The 24,251-nt window shown below is 44.5% G+C and overlaps 1 protein-coding gene across 10 annotated transcripts in view; it reads right to left on the bottom strand.

Moving 5' to 3' along the window:
- The window catches only part of LOC142575174 (uncharacterized), a 97,798-nt gene extending 74,284 nt beyond the window's left edge, over positions 1–23,514 (bottom strand). For 3 of the 10 annotated variants that reach the window (XM_075684262.1, XM_075684264.1, XM_075684263.1), the window contains exons 1-6: positions 23,316–23,514; positions 22,598–22,793; positions 20,334–20,408; positions 18,846–18,883; positions 13,994–14,047; positions 5,987–6,031 (exon numbers count right to left, since the gene is read on the bottom strand). In XM_075684262.1, coding sequence (XP_075540377.1) covers positions 5,987–6,031; positions 13,994–14,047; positions 18,846–18,883; positions 20,334–20,408; positions 22,598–22,778 — 393 coding nt within the window. In that variant the 5' untranslated portion in view covers positions 22,779–22,793; positions 23,316–23,514. The other 7 variants (XM_075684258.1, XM_075684265.1, XM_075684267.1 and 4 more) reach the window with 5 other exon arrangements.
- Positions 23,515–24,251: the final 737 nt, after the last annotated feature.

Below are 24,251 nucleotides of genomic sequence, written 5' to 3'. Positions count from 1 at the left end.
CTACATGGCTAAACAATGATAAAGGACCCCATATGCTAAAACGAAAGAACTAGTTATGGCTCTCTTGCTAAAAGCAAGGAGAGAGGAAGAAATGCCCAGGCATCCCATGCCTTGTACACTGGCAACATGAGAATCGCCATCTTAGAGGAGGTTTCCAGCTGTATAGAGAAGCCTGCTTAGATAGACAGCTTCCTATAACTCCTTCGGGCACTAATTAATTCTGCCCAGTGATAATGATATTCCAACACATTTCTTGCATCTTTGGAATCATTAAAAGCATACTGTTGCAGAATAGATGAGCTTCAATTAGTTTTGTAAAGTTTAGAGAATATGGACTCTGTGTGAGAACTCTACATCGACATCAGATACGAGAACACGAACTATTTGACATCTGGGATATTCAGAAAGCACACATGCAGTTGCTTGAAATACATGCTGAATTTAATACATGGAAAAATAATGAAAGAAGTAAACTTATTACATGATGGCATATACCAATACCAAGAGCAAACATCCAGACATCTACCTCCCAGTAGAGCGGCAAGCTGGGCTAATTGGTGGAAGTTCGTCTTGTGATACTGGGGTTACTACGCTAAGACACATGGACAATAAAAATAGAAAAGGACAGGACTGTGCATGTCTTGTCCTTTTCACTTCTGTTGTCTGTGTGTCTTAGTGCAGTAACCCCAGTACTAAAGGATTATCTACCTCCCAACCTGTTTTACTATAACACTTCATACGTATTATTCAAACTGGCAGCCCAGGTCCAATCAGAAGTGTCTCAAGATGCTTATAACGTTTTATTATTTTCAGCAGTGCTTTTTTTTTTTTGATGCACTATCTTAGCATGCATAATTGTATACACAGCACTAGAAGTGGATATTGCTTATTGACGGTCAGCAATGTTGCCACCCATACTGTGTGTTTCTGCGCAGCGTCACCCTCCTACCTATGTCTGCAGGAGACTGCAGTAAGTGCCATAGCTTGCTGATGCTGTAAGTGAAGCTTGACTAGGCACACTCTGAAGTGCTTCAGATAAAGCGTCACACTTGTAGCATGGTCACACTTGTTATCTATTGCACCATATGTGCAAAGCAATGAGTGGAGGCTTAGCACCCATGCGGTAGCAAATCAATTGGCTGCCCTCTCTTCCATAAAAAAATTAGCCAAACCTCAGTACATCAAACTAACGACTGGGGAACAAGTTCCATCTACTTCATTATTTGAAAAACAAAGTTGAATGTTTGGAGAAGAGAAGACAGATGAGCATATAATTCTCCCCTCAAACACGAAGCAAGCGCTTGATATTTAGATATCTCAACTTTCAATACAGGCCTACGAGCCACTCTGAGAAATGAAAGCAAACCACGTCGCTGCTCCACCTCATTAGCTCGGTTTGGGACGGCTCGCCGCTCTCATCAGAATGGATCACTTTGCTGGTCACATTCATCCCAAAGCCGGGCAAGCCTGTTAGCATTGAGGCCTTGAGACCCATCTCTCTCACCTCTTGCGCCGGTGAATTCATGGAGACTATGGCCCATGAACGCCTTTCCGCCTACCAGGGTGACCTTTGCCAACAGAATGTTTGGCTTTCACCCGTATCTGTCAGCACAGGACATCTTGCTCCAGCTCCACCACAATCGTCACAGAGCCGACTTCAATGTGCCACAATGACAAAGCCGTTTTCGCTCTCAATCTTTGAGGCACGTTTGGCAATGTCAAACATAGTAGCATTCTCGCTAACCTTTCCACCACAGACTGCGAACAGACTTTCGACTGCATCCGCACGTTTCTTTCTCATCGCGCTATCTTCCTCTGCCTTGATTCCACCGAACGCGGACCGTATCCACTGGCACACAGGGTACGCCTCAAGGAGCAATCTTGTCACCCCTCCGCTTCAACTTGGCCATGCTGAACCTCCCCTCCCTCCTGCACTAGGTCGAGGGGATACACCATGCACTCTATGCTGATATTATAATTTGGACCAACACCGGCTCTCCGGCTCAAATTGAGGAATGTCTACAACAGGCGACCCTTCTTGTGCACACTTAGGCCGCTTCTTAAAGGGAAGCTGAAGAGTCTGTCGAATTCAATAAGACGCTCATATACGGATGCGGGAACCTTATAAACCATGTAGGTAAAATTTGGGGGTTTTTTTTCTATTAGGAGCGACGTAATCGTCGGTTAAAATTGCGCTGTAGCTCCGCCCCCCGTCGAATGCCGCGCGCTGCTGCTGACGCTGACGATGCGAGCGGAGACCGGAAACCGCGGTGTTGTGACGTCAACTCTAGTGTTTTGTTCCTTCGCAGCCTAAGCGACCGTGCCTGACTGTGCTTGTTTCTGCGTGCGTGCCATCGTAATCTGCTTCGATCGACCCTGCATTCCTTTGTTGGTGCGTCTGCGTGTATGTAGAGTGGTAGTATACGGCCAGCCCTGCAATTCGGCCTGCGCAGTTGCTGTATATGGCCACAGAATGAGAGAGGACTACTTGCCACTAGCAGGCTTTCTAAACGCAGCGCAACATGATCGGAGCAACGAAGACAAAGACGGCACGAGTGCGGACTGACTGATGATAACTGGTGTTGGAAGGCCTTATGAATACACGAACTCGCCCAAACCTGGATTTTGATTTACTGCGAGCTCCTTCGTGTTAGCACGCTGAACGGAAGGTGCATGTTTATCTCCCGCCCTTGACGCAGGTTTTGTAGCAAAGCGCCGCGAATTTTCTATTTGCACGTGTGTTGTAAAACAGCCTGCATGCAGCTACCATAACGCAGTGCAAATGTAGAGTTTGCATGTGCTGGAAAGCCGGCGCACGCCAGGACGCTACGCTCCCCCCTTCTCTCGCGCACAGCGAGAAACCGACCGTCTCACGTAGCCGACGGAATTCGCCGCCTTTACGAATTCGGTTACGAGTAGTGTGCGGATGGCGCACAGATGAAGGTCACTACACGTACTGCATGAACCGGGAAGCTTTTCACGCGTTTAAACCGTCTTTGTAGACTGCCGACAGCTTTGGACAGCGCACAAATGCCAAAGATCGCATCCCCGCTTACGTTCCACGAGGAGGCATGCAGGAACACAACACTACAGTTGTTTGACCGGAAACGAGCTCACTAGATCGGCGAAAGATCGGCGAGATCACTAGATCGCTTTGCAAAAAACATACTCACCAAAGAGCATTTTAAACACAAGGAGATCCCAAGACTTCGCTTTCGTTCGCGTCGAAAGCACTGCTCGCACCAGCATCGTTTGCTCCTTCGAGAGGCCGGCTCTTCGCAATCGGCTCGTACATGTAGGGAGTAATGCCGAACTCCTCAGGAAAACGCAGTCTCTCTAAATTTTCCATTACCTCTTAATTTTCTATTACAGCACCAAACTACCTGGCACCGCACTTCATGTGTAGCGGCAGCGGTCGGTCACTAGAGTTGACGTCACGAGGCGCCCGACCAATCACAGGCGGAAATGAGACGCTCGAGCTGGGCGTATCCGCTGCTGCACTTTTTGTCGAAATAAAATATATTTGCGCTTTCTTTCGCTCAATTTCGATACGATATTTGAATTCGGAGGGTTGAAAACCATTATGTACACATGTTCACTCATTTTTTCTGGAAAACCTTTCAGCTTCCCTTTAAGGCCTGGAGTGTTCCTCAGCCAAATCGGCCCTTCTATTGATCTCCTGCCTACTGCCACCACAAATTTCTCTCTTGTCCAGCCCCGTCCCGACGGTCCAGGACCTTCGAATTCTCTGGTTTCACCTCTCGTCCTCCCTGGACCCTAAGGGTACCATAGCTGCTCTCCGACGCACCAATGAACAAGTGAGCCGTACGATTTGGCGGGTCTCTATCAAGTGTGGCAGCCTCTGAGGCACCCATTTCCTCTGGTTGGCCCAAGTGTTTGTGACCAGTTGGGTCCTCTACACCTCATCCTGCCTTCACCTGCATCGTCACAATAAACACCAGCTGGATATTCTTCACCACTACATGCACAATCGCTGCTTCACAGCCCTGGAGGCGTACAACTCCTTCGCGGAGCTGCGGGAAGCCCATCGCGTCAACAAACTCAATCATCTGTAGCAGACGCCTACTGGGTGCCACCTGCTACACAGACTTGGCCTCAACACAACCTCTGACTTGGTCCCTCCCTCTGTAATACCGGAAATCTGGCGTCAGAAGCTATGGGTGGAGCCACTCCCCCCCTGCGACATGCATCCAGAACAACACCCTGGTCGCAGGCAAGTGCGTGCTGGTGCCCTTCAGGCACACCACTCCAATCGCCCCGGCGTATTCTATGTAAACGTCTCGGGCCCTTCCCCTTCGGATCACTTCACGGGCGCTGTGATCACAGAGCGTCACCACGTCGATGGCCTCTCCTTTAGAGCAGACACTGCAAGTCATGTAGAGGAGGCTGCCATCGCTTTGGCCACCTCCCAGCCCACCACTCACACTACCTTGAAAGATTCACGCAAAGCCTGTTCTCGATACATCCAGGGTTCCATCGCCCCGCTGGCAGCTCACCTCCTTCTGACCACCTCCTGGCACTTTGACCACAGAGGTATTCCTGGCAACGAGGCAGCAAATGCCGCTGCCCGCATTTCTCTCCTCCAGGCCACTGCCCCTCTATGTTCTGAGTCGGATCCTGGCAAATCTGGCCTAACATGCTACCGCAATATTTCGCATTATCGCACTTCACGCTAACTCTACCCTGACCCCGCACGCGGTGTAGTGAAAGCAGACGAACGAATACTATGCCACCTTCAGACCAATACTTTCCTTAGTCCGGTGGTCATCTAGCACTTCATGCCGGAAATCTCTGGCATGTGCCTGACTTGTCAGGTCCTTGCCAACGCCTTTCACATCGTGGCTTCGTGCCCTGCAACTCCACTCTCTTTCTCTTTCTCATCCCCTTTCCCAATCCTAGAGAGGCTTGGGAAGGAGTACCTGCTCGGCTGTTCTACCTTGGAAGCTCAACACTCCTTGGAGGTGCACACCCGGGCAGTGGCTATCTCCAATGGCGTCCTGGACAAGGGTCTGCCACTCAGGCACACAGCAAGCAACTCTCTTGTCAACTTCTTGAATAAAATGTTTTCTACTACTACTACAACTATCATTCCAGGAACTTGGCTTAGGAAGGTACTTTGCGGTCATCCTTTGGTTCACTGACTGGAAACATGCACAAGAAGCATGAAGGCGGGTGGCCTGGTAGTTGAGACAGCACAATTTGCAATCTGCCAAAAGAAAGCGTGCAAGGCTCACTCAAGTGCCACAAGACAGCAAAGAGAAGCATTGTAGGCATTTGATCACCCTGCGGGGACACAGTATTTAGTAGCCAAGATTCAGAGCAGCTCAGCCATACAATACGTTCAAGCTACTGTATTTTTTGCTTCATAAAGCCAAATTCTATTGCACTATACATCATCCATGTCCACTGCGAAATGAAGGCCTTTGCCAGTGATATGCAGGGATCCCTGTATTGAATCAGTGAACTCCAGCCTATGCTTTTTTGCATCACCTAGTCATCAGTCGCCCTTGACTATGTTATCTTCCTTTGGCACACCTCAGGGTCTGAGGGCATTACCCGACCTGACCAACTTTTCTTCTTAGTCATAAATAGGACATCAGATACCTGTGTTAGCCCTATAATCCATATCTTCATGTCTCTTAATATTATGCCCATCATTATCCATTCCATCACTCATAGCCCCAATGTTTCCGCCTAATAGGTCAGTAGAATATGCAGATTCTGCCAGAACACTGATACACCAATTTTGAATACATTTGTTGCAGCATCCCAATCATATGAATTGGTTTGGCATGTGGCAAAATCCAAGTTCGATGTACTGAGGCTTGCCTGCACAATGACGTTCTACAGTTAGTAAACAAGCATGCATCAGACCACTCAAGGCACACAGCGATAGCAGCACATAAATCCCCAGCACAGCACACATTAAAACACCACACTGCAGACAAGGTCTGCTCAGACTTACTGCATGTTCTGAGGCATTTTGACTGAAGTTTTGTGAGGTAACATTCTATAGAAGAAAATTGAAGCCATATTTGTTATTGCTACTGCACACATTCTCACACAATTCAGCCACATTTCTAAGGCACTCAGCATCACGTAAAGCACACTGGAGCACAAGTGGACATTTGCTCAACATCTTGTTAAAAAATGTGATGCCATATTTTTAATTACCACTGCAGAAGTTTACTTAATCACGTTTCTAATGCTCTCAAAGCCTGGTTAGACTAACTGAGCCAAAACTGCAGTACAGGCAGGACCATGGTGAATGCAAGTGCTATTCGCAAACATAACTTATATTAGAAAAAAGTTAGGCATGCAGACATAGACACAAGAGAATGCCTAGCGAGCACAACTAACATTTTTTAACATGAGTCCCTGCGAACTATCTCAACTCTCTGTCATTCGAAACCCAAACCTAACCTGCTGTATGGTGATCATATTGTTACTCTAACTTGGATAACATTTTTAGTACCAGCGGACGAGGACAGAAGGGAGACTTTGACAGCACATCATGTTGTCAATGCCTCCCTTCTGTCCTCGTACGCTGGTGCTAAAAGTGTTATCCAAACCTAACCCATTGGCTTCCAATAAATAAGCTATATGCAGTGTGCTGAAGGATAACGTTTTGTGAAAGCACATAAAGGCAACTATATTCAAAAACTCAAAAACTCAAAATATATGTACAAGTTCATCAAACGAGCACTGTTCTATGTTATACCGAAATAAATTAGAGAAAAACAAAATCCTAGTAATAAAAATTTCCTCACTTCACCTTTCTTACGACAACACTGAATTCTAAACCCTGAAATTGGCAGGTATTTTTCAGGATTTACCAGTGAACACTGACAATAAATATATTCATACAATCGCTGTTTCAAATATTGTTCCAGATATTCTTACAACAGATTCAAGCCCTTCAGATATTACAAAAGTATTTTTTTTAAAGTAGCCTCCATTCTACAACACTACAAGCAGACTACTACAACAGTCTACTTTTTTTTAATATCACCATATGGGTGAGCCAATTTTGATGATGATTGATGTGGCTAACCAGGTGTAACATCACGAGGCACCACAGGGTCTATGAGGTGTGCCATAGTGCAGGACTCGGAATGTGGGTTGACCCCTTGTGACGGTACACATGCACACTGGCACCCTGCCTCCATCAGAGCGTAGCCACCGCCCCGGACAGCATTGGGCAGAAATCAGACCAGGAAGACACCGTTGCCAGTGAGTCGCCGCAGTAGTTAAAATGCTGAATACAAATTAAACGGTCGTGTATGGCTAGTGTTTAATTCGAGAATTGAATATTCAAAATTTTCTTCAAATATTTGTTTATGACCAGATACATGCCATAGCAATAATCATGAGACTCTGCAGGAGGAAAGCAGTATGCATGTAATGGTTTCGTATTTTAAGCCAGCTCTAACTATTGTTTTTGCAAATTCCTTTAGAAATAATTTGCTTGCAGGAGACATTGTTGCTGCGCAAAGGCACTGCCTACTGAAAGAGCATGTGGAGGAGCAATCTTTTAATGCAATACCATTAAGGACCCCGTGTCGAAGAAAATCCAGCGTCGGCGTCTGGCGCCCTGCATCCAGCATCAACCATCTTTTCATGAATATTCATTCCCAACTACGCATACCCAACCACACGTAACCAACCATGCAGGCCCTCTGTGTAGCGTAAAGAAGTTACTGATGTAATTGAATTTCTCAAAGTAAAATGCATTAGCAAAATCATAAAGTATGATTTACACACAACCTACACACGATAGCGTCGGAGTGTAATTTGAATATACAAGAAAACGTAACTCTGTTACATGGAAACTCAAACACAGGCCCCTTTTACCGAGCTAGCATTTTCCAGCTGCCGTTTAAGGTCCGTCTTAGTAGGAACGGCACGGCCCCCTCAATTCCTTGCATGCCATCAAAAAAAAAGAAGAACCACAAAGCTCGCCTTTCTGCACAGTATTCACCGCCAGCGTTTCCAGGTAAAAATTATGGTTATGTAAGCTGCAGTTTCCGGGAAGCGTGAGAAGCACTCAGGGATCTTTGAATGTTATCGCGTTCCACTCTTAAAGACGAAGCTTATGCGTCCTCCAAATTTTTTCTTGCGCTGCTACTTGTAGTTTTGCAAATTGGACAAAGACAGGAGAACACAAAAACACAGCACCCTACTCGCAGACAACCTTCCATGGAAATTACAGCTTAGATGAGGCTTATATTAGTGGAATGCTCGACCGGCTATCGCTCGCACTATCCCTACCTGAAATATACACACTAATTCTGACATTGCCTGAAGTCGGTTGTTTTGGATTGCGGACTTTACCCTTGGGCTGAAAAGCACTCAAAAATATTTCGGTTTCACACCAGGACAAAATAATAAATAATTTTTTGGTTCCGTTTTTGTTCTGGGCAAAAACTTTTTTTTTCGTTTTAGTTTTTGAAGTTGCCTGAAGTCAGTTGTTTCGGGTTGTGGACTTCCCCCTTGAGCCAAAAACCAATCAAAAATATTTCGGTTTCACCCCAAAACAAAATAATAAATAATGTTTCTGTTACATTCTCATTCTGGGCAATTTTTTGTTTGTTTGTTTTTCGTTTCGATTTTCATTCCATTCCGATACACTGGTGGGCGTATTTTCAGGAGCCCTGTCACATGTGTGCTTCGGTTCCATAGCTTTTCTTTGATTGCCACAAAAGGTTGCCAACTAGTATAGCTGGTTTTGAAATCTCCTGTCTTCGTCCCAGTCATGCTTTGATCTCATTAAGTATGAATCAATTCATCCAAGTCAAAGTCTTGACTTGGCCTGCCTTTACGCGACCTGCAGATGTCTATCGTGCATCCTGGAGTAGATGTCATGAATTTTGCACCACAAAAGTTCTGTGTTGTGATATATTATTCTGAACTCTTATACCTAATAAATCAAATCAAATCAAAGCAGTTTATTTTCCCCTATGACAATACATTGTGAAAAAAATGAAAGCTGGAAGAAAAGTCGCAAGGAAGTAGCTTGACCTGGCACTGATCACTATGACAACAACGAGAAATTACCACCAGTAAGCAAGGAAAGCAATATTGTGCAAATATTTTTTAATTAAAAAAAATTACAAGTATTGTAAATACGAAACCTTTTGATATTACATTTTAAATAGGGCAAAAAGTAAATCTTTAACTAAATGCATCCAAGAGAGCTGTTGCAGCTTGCCCAACACCTATAGGTACAAAAACAACATGATGTAGGCTTTAGCTAAATGTATAAAAAAGAAAGCTATGACTGCTTTCCCGCAGCTCCTTAATTACATTTAGCCATTATGCAACAACTAAACACGATGCTATGGAAGTGCCACTTTACATTCAGTGCCATGCAAAGAAAAACGATCATCATCATGAGCCTGGTTACGCCCACTGCAGGGCAAAGGCCCCTCCCATACTTCTCCAACTACCCTGGTCATGTATTAATTGTGGCCATGTTGTCCCTGCAAGCTTCCTAATCTCATCCGCCAACCTAACTTTCTGCCGCCCCCTGCTACGCTTCCCTTCCCTTGGAATCCAGTCCGTAACCGTTCATGACCATCGGTTATCTTCCCTCCTCATTACATGTCCTGCCCACGCCCCCATTTCTTTTTTTTTTTATTTCAACTAAGATGTCATTAACTCGCGTTTGTTCCCTCACCCAATCTGCTCTTTTCTTATCCCTTAACGTTACACCCATCATTCTTCTTTCCATGCCTTGTTGCGTCGTGCTCAATTTAAGTAGAACCTTTTTCGTAAGCCTCCAGGTTTCTGCCTCGTACCTGAGTACTGGCAATACACAGCTGTTATAAGCTTTTCTCTTGAGGGATAATGGCAACCTGCTGTTCATGATCTGAAAATGCCTGCCAAACGCACCCCAGCCCATTCTTATTGCCTTGATTGCCTACAAGGTGCCGAGTTTTTTTCATCGTTAGATTTGCGTTCCGGGTATTGGCAGGTGCCTGTAGCAGAGGCCGACCGTTCAAAGGCAACCTTCGTCACGCCTGACAGTCTATATGAATTCAATGTCGTGCCCTTCGGCCTCTGCAATGCGCCTGCCACCTTCGATCGCATGATGGACTAACTTCTGTGGGGTTTGAAGTGGCACATGTCTCTGCTACCTCGACGACATTGTCGTCTTTGCGCCAGATTTCGCAACCCATCTGGAACACCTCAACCATGTCCTGACGTGTCTGAGGAACGCTCAGTTGCAACTAAATCTCAAGAAGTGCCGCTTTGCTGCGCGAAAACTTACAATTCTCGGTCACGTCGTGTCAAAGGACGGTGTGCTTCCGGACCCGGCTAAAATATGTGCAGTGACCGACTTCCCCAAACCGACGACTCTAAAGCAGTTACGAAGCTTCATAGGGTAATGCTCCTACTTTCGTCAGTTTGTGCGCAACTTCGCCTCTATAGTTGCGCCTTTGACCCAACTTTTAAGCAGCGCCTCCAATCTTTCGTCATGGTCTTCTGAGTGTGACCAAGCCTTCTCCACCCTTCGCCGTCTCCTGACATCAGCACCTATACTGTGCCACTACGATCCTACGGCCACAACTGAGGTACACACAGACGCCAGTGGTGTCGGCCTCGGTGCTGTTCTCGCACAACAAAAGCCTGGGTTCGCAGAGTATGTCGTCGCATACACCAGCAGAACGCTCACCAAGGCTGAGTCAAACTATAGCGTCACCGAGAAAGAATGCTTGGCAATAGTCTGTGCGCTTGCCAAGTTCTGCCCTTACTTATATGGCCACACGTTTGATGTAGTTACGGACCATCATGCATTATGTTGGTTGTCTTCGTTGAAGGAACCATCAGGTCGCCTTGCCCGCTGGGCTCTTCCGACTTCAAGAGTTTGACATCTGTGTTATATATAGTTCCGGACGCAAGCATGCCGATGCTGATGCACTGTCGCAGTCACCACTATCCACCGAAATTGCGTCCATATCCACTATAGACCACCCATTGTCAGCTCTTGACGTCGCCACCGTCTCCTCTGCACCGCGCCACGATCCCTGGATCGCTTCGCTTCTTGACGTTTTATCCGAGGCACCCACCCTTTCGACCACTCGAACACTGCGACGCCAAGCTTCGCACTTCAGCATCCGTGATGGCCTCTTGTACCGGCGCAACTAGTCGCCAGATGGTAGGAAGTGGCTCCTAGTTATCCCCAGAACGCGGCGCTCTACAATCTGCGTGTCCTTTCACTCCGACCCACAGTGTGCTCACGGTGGTGTCTTCAAGACCTATGAACGCTTACGCAAAAGGTACTACTGGCGCGGAATGTTTCGCTTTGTCCGCAAGTTCATTCGCGGCTGCCACGAGTGTCAGCGACGAAAAAAAACACCGCATCCTGCCGCAGGTTGATTACAGCCCCTTCCTTGCCCAGACCGCCCATTCCACCGCGTTGGAATTAACCTTTATGGACCTTTACCTGTGGCCACGGCGGAAACCGATGGGCTATCATTGCTGTCGACCACCTTACACGATACGCCGAAACCGCTGCTCTTCCCACGGCGACAGCACAGGACGTCGCCTCTTTCATCCTCAAGCGTTTTTTGCTTCGACACGGTCCTCCTCGCGAACTCCTCACTGACCGTCGCCACATATTTCTCTCTGATGTAATCCAAGCACTTCTCCACCAGTGCAACATTGTACATCGGACATGTACTGCCTACCACCCTCAGACGAACGGTCTCAATGAGCGGTTTATTCGGACACTGGGCGACATGCTTGCGACACATGTTGCCTCTGATCAGTCAAACTGGGACCTGGTTCTTCCATTTGCAACATACGCGTACAACACTGCTACGCAAGTCACGACCGGGTATTCCCCCTTCTTCCTTCTGTACGGTCGCCAACCAACACACACTATCGACACGTTGCTGCCATACGCACCAGATGCTTCAGAGTGCACGCCCGTGTCGGAAGCCGCCCGTTACGCTGCAGATTGCTGACAACTAGCCAAGCGCTTTACTACAGCCGACCAACAACGCCAGAAAAACGCCCGCGATGATGACCACTCTTCTGCCGCAACATTCGCTCCTGGAGCACTTGTGTGGCTGCTTGTACCACCCTGCGCCCCTGGCTTGTCGTCCAAACTACTCCCAAATTACCGCGTCATCCCTACCGCGTCATCGAGCGTACTTCGCCCGTAAACTACATCATTGAACCTCTTACGCTGCACAGCGACAGTGATCGACGTAGACGTGATGTTGTTCACGTAGACCGCCTCAAGCCGTACCGACCCTCTTGTCCCCACCTGTTAGATCGCCAGGATGGCTCCACCTTTCTCGACAGGGGCAATTGTAATGAAGAAAGGAAGATAATGACGTCCCGACCATCATCAAGAGCGGAGGGCACAAGATCGGCGCTTGAACACCACCATCTTGTTCTCCCAACCTACTGTACCGAGCTACCGCCTGTTTGTTGGACTCGTCCAATAAACCTCCTTACATTCTCAATATTTCAATCTCATGATCCGGATCCGCGGTCACTACCTGTCCTAAGTAGATGTATTCCCTTAAGAAAAACATGCAGCAACACAATTCGCAATGCAAGTATGGTTTGCTGGGCAAGCTGGTATTCCATTATTGAGGCAAGCCACATAACTTATGCGATCGCAAAGAATGGATGGACACAGCACTGTTACAAAGTGTTACGATAGGGGAGCAAGCCTAACAAGCACACACAGGAAATGAGAGTGTGGTGCCGACACCAAAAGCCCCCTAAACAAGACAACATGAAATCACCACCCACACCTGCAGCTGCCAAGGGCATGTGAGGGGCAAATCCTGGAGTTGGTGTAACACCGGGCTGATCCACAGCAATCTTTGTTGTTTAATTACAATCCATAGTAATGTTTTATGGTGCTGCTGATGTGCATAATAGAATGCATTTCGTTTACAATTTCAGTATATGATGTCGAAGCAACCTCATTTGTAAGGTGCATGGGCCAATCATAAGTCCCTGGAGTTTGTGTTACATTTGAGCTAACACCACAATTCTCTGGAGAATGTGAGCTATAGTGCTTCACTGAGACAGAAATTTCAAGAAACATAAAAAATAAAATGTGTGCAAGTTAAAGCTACGATGGTTTTTTGATATGACAGAAGTCTTTGAGTGATCCGACTTAGATTACATCACATGACACAGGTCATCTCCAACTGCTACAAACAAATCGTTAGAAGTGAGTGTTGCATGTATATTTTCCAAAGCCAGGGCATTTAGCATTGCTGGCAGCACATTACTGATGCATAGCCAGCCATAGCTTGCATACAAAAGTGGCATTCGCCAGAATGAATACCAAATTGAGAGAGCGCTCGTGGTTTATCTTCAGTTTGCGAGGCCTAAGGTTTAGTTGAGTCTATCCTGCATGGTGTACTTTTATCGATGTATGAATTTATGCTTGTACATGTAACTAAAATTATTATTTTGTCACAACAAAAGAGCTGTTCTGCATATGAAGAAATGAAACATTTTCAATGGCACAATTGCATTCTTTAGCTTTGTCTTTTTTATGGGTTCTGCTGTTTCCCCATTTCAAAGTACAATAATGCAGCTACAAATAAGCAGAAGAGTCACTTTACCTAATGAAGCATCAAGGTATGGTCCCTACCCTTCTGTAACATTGAGTATATGGGCACATTCCTTCCATGCAATGTTCTGATTAAGAAGTATGCTCAATGTCTTGATGGGTGTTTAAACATTAATTTCATGTGAACTTAACACAGTTCTCTGGCAATGGTATTGGAATCAGTGACGTAAGAATAACTGGGAAATTCGAAGCATTAAAGGCAAAATTTTTTTTCATATTTGCATCTGAGTAAATTCGCTTATAAAGAACCACGCTTATAAGCACTCACACACTAGCTCACACCTGCATGCATCGATATGTCCGTTTAGAGGTTCTCGGAATGTGTGGTTAGGAAATCAGCCTCGCTAGGTAAACACTTGCCTGCAACTCTATCAGGTCCTTCTGCAAGCTTTTGATCTTCTCTCGAGCATCAGCCTGTGGAAATACAAGCTCACTGTCAAGTGAATGAATGTTATGCATGTACTTAATAGCGGGAAAGAGTGACTGAATAAAACTGGGTCATTTTTTAATCACCCTCTACATAAATGCAGTTACATTTAACAACTCTTTATCCCTCAGTATAACAGAGTGCAAGTCACCATGAGAAAGAACAACTCCTGGTTATCAGAAATTACCAGTTGTCCTCTGCTATAGTGTCTCCCATAGCCTAGGTACACCTTTTGAATGGTAAATGTAATAGATTAATGACAAACAAAAATTGGTTGCCTGTACTCAAAACATGGTGCCACATTTTTACCGTTAGGTGCTGCCATGATTTCATGCTGGTTAACTCGCAGATAAAAACAACCACCAATCAAAGTTTTAAGAAATTAAATTAAGTATTTATGTAATAAAACTAACAACCCAACACCATCCATGTGAAAATGAGGAAATTGGTCTATTAAAGCTAAGTTTCTGAGGATAAACTTGGTTTTACTTCCTGCAAGGTGGTAGGCTAGCTGACAGTAGCAGACAACCCGTTGCAAGTTTACACATCTGCGCAGAGAGCTGGGGCGTTTGTGCCAGCCATCGTAAGCTACAGTTAAGTTCAGTGATCGCCTCTTGTTTCATGACTTACATTTACCCAAAATGCACCAGGTTAGCACCAAAGATAGCAATTTAAAATTATGCCCATTGTTCAATGCCAGCATGCTTTTTTACAAAGGAAATTTTGGTGAAAAATAAAAAGCAGTAGCAGCATACACCTACAAGAGTGCCAACTAAAGCTAAGAGAGAAACGTTTGGAGCCCAACTCTGGCAATAAGCCTGCTGATATTCTTCATTAACATCGCACCAATTGCAACACAGCGAAAGAGTTTCCTTTAACGATTTAATGACCATAAAGCAGCATTTATCGAAACAGCAGATGGCAGCGCCAAGGGCATAGCTGCACTACACTTCTGTCCTTGTGACAGAAAGTAAACAAAAACACAATACGCTTTGCTTTCTAACACTCTTTACTTCTCCTTACACAAAGTCCCAGAGATGTCGAGGAAACACCTTTGTAATATGATTAGCACACCTAGCCTACTTCCCCTGCTTGGAGGTTTGTGCCGTGCTTTAGCCTCTTTACTATGACAGTCTTTCAAATAAAAAGAAAGACATAGAATTTCGGTATTAGTTGGTATTGAACCTGCGTCACAGAGCACAGCAGCCCAATGCCACATCCCCTCCATCGCGATCATGGGCATGAAAACGAGGCATTAATTTTCAGTGTTAACATGCAGCGGTGCAATCTCAGAGGCCATGCAAAAGTAGGGGGATGGCACAGCTTGTTCAGAAGGAAGCGCGTGAGAGAGAGAGAGCAGCTGCAGTACATGGCACACCCATGAAAAGCTTCAGCAGTGGCTTTTTCACTTCTCTCTATTGAACCCAAAATCAAAATGCGCAATAAAAAAAAAAAAGAATAGTGATATGTTACCATGTGGCACTTCTTATTGCGTGCCCGAACACCGAATGTTTCAGTCTCTTTCAAATCTGTACAAATGTACATACATTTCATGATTTACAGATATTAACAACCTTACCAATCTTCCTAAAATAAATTATTCTGCTTCTTTCAACACCACTTAGGTGTGTCCTCGTATATATAACATGAATCTTACATCTCGCACCATTTATACAATACACATGTTTCATAATTACATAACATTAAACGAATCTTTACCCATCCCCTCTACAATGAATCTCCCACCACCAAATTGCATGTGCACCACCACCTGAATAACATGAACGAAACATCCCTAAAGGTTGAGCTCTGGCTAAATTTTATCCGTACCGTAAATGGTTGACTGCACAAATATGAAACCAACAGGGAAACAATGAAGACCACCAGTTACTGCTTGTGCTTGGGCAGCTTCGTGTTGTTTGTGCCGTTGCTCATCTAGCCGACGAAGAAAAATGACCTAAGAGTGTGCCGAGATCCTGTTGAATTGTAGCAAAGGAACTATCATCATCTGATGGTCACCAGCATCATTACAAGTGTGCTCTTTACAGAAGTGTTTGAGAGTCTGCTTTTGTTTTTGTTGCTTCCTATGGCAAATATGTGCACTGTTTTCATAGTGCATCAGCGAGCAAGAACAAAATGTGTTTGTGGCAGCAAGTAGTTAGGGCTCTTTGGATACATACGCTGTCAGTTTTATTTTCTTTAGATTTTACGCTTATTCATCGATGAGTACAGCACACTTGATACGAAGTGCATTGAATTTCCCTTCCTATTTTGTTAGCTTGTATGACTTGGCCAATATATACATTGCTGTGTCACGAGTAGTATTAATTTATATTTCGTCAACGCCTTGGTGCAGATCAGCGTAGTGTTCATCCTCATCAAAAATATCTATGTATCAGCAAAGTACAAGCTAAAAATACCTGTTTTGATGACATACAGTTTCAAAAAACAAGGTAGAGTATAACTGCTTTAACACTGTGCCTTGCCAGCGTGTAATGCCATGCCCTGTGAATAATAGAATATCCCAGAAATTTGAAGCGATTTTATTACTGTTCCTGTTTTGTCTCGTCTGGCGCATGTACGTATGTTGCATGCTACGCTCCGCTGCATTCAGCACATAATTATTATTTTGTGCTACTGCCTACTAATATATTCCCAAATCAGCTGCGTTAATGTTGACATTTTGCAACAGTTGTTGAGACATGCGCTGGGCAGCTGTTAACAAAATGTCTGCATTATTTGGCCATCATAAATGCTTTGGAGTGCTTGTCGACTGGTCTTCCAACAGGGTGGGCACATTGGGAGTATTGGTTCTGCCACTACAACAAAGCTTTAAAAATACATTTGGTTTGAAAGGGCTGTTGGTTTGCTTTGCAAGCTCTTCTAAAATGTAAGAGGAATTTTCACACAAAATGTGCTCTTCATAACTGCATTTCATAATGAGAAATTAAATTTGAACCTTCTTGGTTCCTTGTATTCCTATGGGCCAGGAAAAAGCCGGCAACCCCAGTCGGCCATTGCTACTGTCAACAGTGCCATCGCATACTGTCTATGTTGTCTATGCCAGCAACTGCAGCGGGTCTGTACCTGCCTAAATTTTCTTATGACACATCGTCATGTCATGCAATTGAGAACAATTTTTTTTTTTTCATTTCGCCTCTTTCCTTCCTCATAACACTTGCACAGCAGATGCACAAGAACAAGACTGGTTTATTTTCAGAGATCTATTATGATAGGTTTGAAAATTAGCTCCTGACAAGAAAACAGACCAATCAATCAGGATGAGAGTTAAAAGCTGGGATACATGACTTTTATTCAACATAGCAAAACCTTCCCGACCAGAGATGTGCGCATCCGAGAGGTCCAGAGAGTGCATCTGTCCCATCAAAGTACTCTCTAGTACCGTCATCTGCACTGTTTTTCCATGGTGAATGATAACAGTTAGGTTTCTGAGGACTGGGCTTTGGGTCTGACTTCTGTTTTACTGGAAGCTTCGCTTTCCTGTATTCAGCACGTCGTGTAAATGATATGCTTGAAAAATGTGTTTTCCTTAGCCCTTTATGAGAGCACATATGAGAGCACATATGAGAGCACTCCTAAAAAATGTTTATTTTCTATCTAAATGTGAAAAGCACATCAAGAATAAGCATAATCAATAAAAATATTGCTACGGAACAGTATTTACGATGACAAAGAGGCGAGCAGGGTGAAGACGACGACGAAGACGATTAGATGCTAGCACGGGCTGTTGCCTCTTGGCCAAGTGCGGCGTATTGCCTTGTAAATATACTTGTATATAGCTTTTGGTCGGCGTCTTCCTACGTAACAATATAAATATGCTGTGGAAACTTTTTTCAGCTATAGGAGAAAACACCAGGCAGAAAACTAAAAGTGGGCTTCGTCCCAAGCCACCTAAGGCTTTGCTTAGAATTAGTACAGAAAGCTCTCATCGTATGTGAACCATAGGTGTACCATGAGGCTTTTCTTTCGAGGAACCCGTATGGGTTTCCTTTGTAGCAATTGCTACGAAAGGGTGGATGTCTCATTTTCCCTTTATTCATAGGTGTACAGTTCATTTCCTTTACATCACTTGTGTGACACCACTGATGCTGGAGATTTGCATTGATCTGTCACCTCTGACCGCGCTTCAAAAAAAAAAAAAAATAGAGTTGCATGCCAAACTTTTATCTCATCCTCTGTTACTGCTCTAAACCAACAAACAACACTTGCAGCCTGCAATTCAGTGTTGCTTGAAGACATTTAGTTATAAAATTTGTACTCAATACTAAAACTCGGCAAGAAACTTTTTCGGGGGGGAGGGGGGGGAGGGGTAAGTTTTGGTAGGTAACACTTATCAATAAAGGGTTAACAATACTGGGTAAAGATGAGGAGTCCACATGATAACCTGCCACACAAGTGGTGCAAAAACAGTGCATGCAGCATATCCCTAGAAAAACCTTTTCTGTCTCATGTATCATTCTTTCATGATAGCAGTTGACTAGTATTTGCCATTGAGAACCAGTGTGATAGCCAAAAAAAAAAAAAGAAGTCTGAATTATAAAATGAAAAGCAACAAAAGATTTGATGTAAAAAACTGCATGGCCCGAAATATGCGAGAAAGTACAGCAGCACAGCTATTAAACAAACAAAATATGTCAAATTTTTAAACATGTACAAATCCTCATGTATGGCTGCTCTTTGAAGATGTCACAAGTTCCACAGAACTAGCTGTGTAAGGTGCACAACTAAGATGCAATGCTGCTTCAGGCAATGAAAGTGCCTTACCCGATCTCTTTCTGCCTGATCTCTGAGAGTCTTTACAGCTGTAAAAAGAAATTTGAAAAAGGGAAACACAAGATACCATTAACAGACGTTGAGCACACTTTGCAAAATCTGATGAAGTAAGCCACTCATTTAATTGCGCCAAGCTAAGATTATTGGAAAACAATTTTATGTTTTCTGTAGGGATGTGTAAAATTCTAAATTTCGAGTACAAATCAAATAGTCTTCCCTATTAAAAAATTAAATTAAATTATGGGGTTTTACATGCCAAAGCCACTTTCTGATTATGAGGCACGCCGTAGTGGAGGACTCCGGAAATTTCGACCACTTGGGGTTCTTAACGTGCACCTAAATCTAAGTACACGGGTGTTTTCGCATTTTGCCCCCATCGAAATGCGGCCGCCGTGGCCGGGATTTGATCCCGCGACCTTGTGCTGAGCAGCCTAACACCATGGCCACTGAGCAACCACGGCGGGTAGTCCTCCCTATTCAATTCATATTCAATTTGAGAATTCCCTATTCAATACTGTAGAATATTCACTTCATTTTAATAGTATAAGGAAAAACAACAGTTCTTGCAGACTCGGGAGAAACACTGGTGCAAATGAATGAGTCTGGTTCAGGATAACCGTGGATGTTGCACAGACGATCCAGTTCATAAGTGAACGCACGGAGAATTCACTTATGTACAACAGTTACCAGTCGTTGAATTTGCACGCATGTCTCTCCTAAGGCAGCCTACGAATTCGCTCTTTCTATTTAGACAAGGCAACTTTTTACTTGGCCGACCTCACCGTGTTTGAAATACTTCAAAAATATAAGCAGTGCTGTAGTGCTGCCCTTATTTCGGTCAACGACCACTCCACTCTATTACATGTATCTGGTGACGAGCTATTTTTTGCAATACTGTCATTGTGCATCAGATATCATATTTTCCTTTGTTTCCTATTTACAAGCTTCTCAGGTGACCTGACATGCAGTTCAAAATATGTAAACAAGCCATTTGTTGCTGAGCAAAGTTCACAAAAATTATCACTTTTTTTTTTATTGGAACTATTCTATTTAATGTTCCAGGGAATTTTTTCTCGAATATTCATATTCGATTCGATTTGAATATTTTGCAATTCGAACAGTATCTATAATCCCATAGTGCAAAATGAAGCAGTTGCAGGCCAAGATAAAACAAACAAGAAATGCAATGTGCTGGTGGAAAGTTCCAACAATTGACATGCAAAACTACTACACTGAGGCTGTATCAACAACCAGGTCTCTTTCTACAGCAGAAAAAGCATAATACTCATGTTTAGCATAAGTTCCACCAATATAAAAGGTGAAGTTAGCAGTCTTAACAATTTTTAATGTTTACTTAAGCTACATATTGATGGCAAATGTAGGTAATTTAGAAGCAGAATTAAATATTGTATTGTGTACTTGATTCAATATAATGTGTGGCTGAAGGCTAATATAGCAATTATAACAAGAAATTATTACCATCCTCAGCTTTCTTCCTATCCGTTGTTTCCAGTTGTAGTGTTTTTTCCAAACGACTTTTGTGCTCATAAACAACTGTAAAAAGAAAAGAAGGCGGTCAAGGAGTCAGGAAGCACATATCAAGCACCAATGAAAATCCATTATGTTAAGAAACATGGTGGCCAGAAGTATGATGAGTCGCATGCTTGCCTAGAGCGCTTGACTGGTGAGCCACAAGATGAGGTAAGCAGTAATTTTTGTGTTGCCACTTAGTTTAAAAGAAGGCTTGTGAGCAACAGCAGTCACCTGGACCCATAACACAAGTCTTCAGCACGGTATCCTGAACCTAGATGCGGCTTTAGTATTGCTATTTACTTGGGAGCACAGTGCTCAAGCATTCTAGGTAAGTGACGCATGTCTGCACATAAGCAATCTGCATAAAATCTCAACTGTACTTCATACTATAACATTTAAGACAAAAAATGTATGCAGCAAGTCATTCAGTACATTTGCAAAGTACACTAGAAAGCCCATCAGCTAACTAAGGGATACCTGAGCCAATCACAAAACTTAAAATGGTTCAGACAGCTTTTTTTTTTCTCCCCCTAGTTACACAGCCAGAAATCTCATGACAGTGCTCTACAAGTAAAAGCTATAAATGAAAAGAACAGCTAGGTCACCCATACATTTGATACCACAGCCACATAAGAAACAAGTGTTTAACTATGGCAGTGCAGCAGCAGTTCTTCACAAGGCTGAACTAAAGGTCAGTTCAATTTGCCTGCACCACTGTGAACCAGTTCACAGTGGCTGTTGAGAAGTTCATAAATTGTGCAGCTCGATACCGGAGGTCCAGGTCCAGCGAATCACTCAAAACGAATGCAAAGGTGCAGACGCGGTGTAAGCGTTATGCTATGTCAGACTAATGTGCACAGAGTGCGTAAGTTTGAGAGTTCCTGAACTGCAGGTATGATCGGTTTCTGGGGTGTAAATACACACCACAGTTGCGTAGACACATCAGACGTGCGTAAGCGGGGTCTTAACGGCGCTCGCGCCCGTGTGCTGCGTCGTCTGCTGCGCCACTGCTTCGCACCTGTATGCCTGCACCAAGTCGGCACCGACAGTGGAGCGGGTTCAGCAAAACCATGAACCAGCCCTGCACCTTTCCTGCACCTTTTGAAACAAACGTCGTGGTTCTGCAGGCGCCATTGCTGCACCGCTGAAACGAATGGCAGGGTGCAGCACCTCGCGAACTGGTTCAAGTGGTGCAGGCGAATCGAACGTACCCTCGAAATGAATGCCAAGGTGCAGACGTTGTGCAGGTGTTAGGGTTTGTCCGACTAATATGAATGGACTGCGTAAGTTGGAGAAGTCCTGACCTGCTGGGGTGATCGGCTTCTGAGGCGTAAACACACCCACGCTAGCACAGATACGGCAGACACACACAAGTGGGATTTTAACTGCACTTTCACATCCGTGCTGTGTCGTCTGCTGCACTGCTGCTTCACATATGTACGTCTGCACCAAGTTGCCACCAATAGTAGAGAGAGTGCAGCAAAAACGTGAACCTGCTCTGCACCTTTCAAAACAAAGGGTGTGGTTAAGATGGTGCCATTGCTGCACTCCTGAAACGAATGGCAGGGTACAGCACCTCATGAACTGGTTCAGGTGGTGCAGGCAAATCAAACGTACATTAAATCAGCATGAACATGCTGACTGTGCACCATGGACTTGGGGAAATTAGTGGAATTGCAGCCTTTGTTGCCTACATGTTTTCAATTAAATGACTCCTCTGTTTGAACGATTTCTGCTTGGATCACGGCACGCTAAATAAAATTCAATAACTAAAGTTCACATCAGGTGAGACTGGGAGAGCAAAACGACTCTTTCTAATCATGATTACTTGCATTGGTCAACCAACTCAAGAGAAAAAGAAAACTTCTGCTTGAACTGTGCAACAAAAATAATAGATCCGTAATGCGCTATACACTTCATCAGCTACGTAAACCTCTATGCACAATGTACTGTTCGAGGTAGAAGTATTAAACAGGCAGTAAAACAATACCGAATAGGGAAGCTGCTAAACAGTTCAGATGGTTGTGAAATCAAAGTAGGCGTGAACACACTATGCTCAAAACTGTTCGTTAAAACAAAATTGAAAAAGCACACGCACATGCACAGCCACCGTGGCGTAAGCAGAAAAGGAACGATATATGTCATTGATAAACGAAAAGTTTAAAGAACAGTCTCGGTGCAACAAGAGAGCAAGGAATATGCATATCCACCTTGGAGCTGGGCAGACAGCGAGTCCCTCTGCTGCTGGCACTTGCCGTTCGATTCCTGTGAATCTTTTAACTTGGTGTGCGTGGAAGACAAGACGAACACCGTGAACAACATACAGCATCCTAAAAGCACGTACAAAAATGTACGGACTTTCGAATTCCTCATGATGACGGCCGTGTTCATGTTGCCCGAACTTCACTGCAAGTGGAGCGTGAAATAGAACAAATATGGAAAAAAGAAATTGAGCACCTACGTTACACAGCGCTTCGTCGGCAATGGATTCAGCCCTTCGAAGCGTTCTACTTTGTTTTCTTTTTTCATCCACACGGCGCGTGCTCGCGAGCAGAGCCGTGGCTTTTCCGACTTGTACGAGGCTAGCCGATAGACGCAAGCGTTTCCATTCTCTCTTAACAGCGGGTCATTAGAAACTGTACTGCATGAGCAAGAAGTCCATGCAAACTCTTCGAATCTAGGGCAGCGAGCGCGAGCTAAAGCAAGGTTTAGAAAGAAGTAAAAATACGACGATACTTGTCAAGCACGAAGCAGATTTGTTTTACGAACCAGCAGTCTATCATATCCAGGGAAACAAACAAAACAAACTCCCTCGCGGCAGATGTTCAACACTTTCCTCGGCAATCAACGATACACGCTGACGACCGCTTTCGGTAGGCGTGTGTTTAGGCATGACGACAGGCGCCGACGAAAGAGCGGCACAAATACCATATCAAAGGCGGCCGCTTGCGCTCCCAGAAAGACTGCATCATTTAAATCTAGCGACGAAACGACGGACAGCATTCGCAGGTGCCTGGGAATCATCGAGTGAGGTACACTAATGCTACTCTTTTTAACACAACACAACTCAACGTAAACATTTGCGACGTGGACGACGTCGGCCACTGGTGGTGCATGCCGGGAGATCAGCCTGGTACGTTTCGTTTCAGAGTGGGTAGCCTTCAAGCATGCAACGCCAGCAACGCACCGTGCGTAGCAGTCAAACCAGACAATACACTGCACAGGCAGCAAGTTGTATTTGGTTTACGAACTACTGATTAAAACACAAAACGTGTCCTACGCCTAGAAACAGACGCAAGACCCCCGTATGTCAGATGCTAAGCGCGCTTCGTCCGCATATGCAGCTTTCTTAATTTTTGCAACAATCGGTCACATTACTTCGCTTGGTGCTGACGCGAACACTGGTATACTTGTGTAAAAGTGCTAAAACACCTGTCAGTCATGTAACCAACTTCCCCTGCGCCAGATATGGAAAGTGCGAAATGTGTGGCTTGGTCTTGATAACGGACAGACTGCAGGCGAACGTAATCGTGTTGCATGCATTCATACAATGCTACTACTACATAAAATTGATTTTGGACATACGTTGATATTCAGATAGAACGGATGTGGTGCTATAATTTCATCGTCTTCTCAATATAACTAGGTTTTCGGTTGTGATATGCACAGCTAAGGATGCGCTCAAATAAGATCAGCGCGTCCCATTTGTCCTTAGTATATTTTAGCACAACACTATCTACGGCACGCACGTTCACGAGCCTTTCGCATTTCCGCGCTCGTTCGATTTGCAGGAGGCTTTTCCTCAGCGCATCTGAAGTGCGCAGAAAAGCCACCTTAACAGGAGAAATGACACCATGGCCAAAC

This window comes from Dermacentor variabilis, chromosome 3 (assembly GCF_050947875.1).
Source record: "Dermacentor variabilis isolate Ectoservices chromosome 3, ASM5094787v1, whole genome shotgun sequence".
NCBI classification, from domain to species: domain Eukaryota; kingdom Metazoa; phylum Arthropoda; class Arachnida; order Ixodida; family Ixodidae; genus Dermacentor; species Dermacentor variabilis.
Note: the sequence above shows the minus strand (reverse complement) of the source record. Positions and strands in the feature narration are given on the sequence as shown.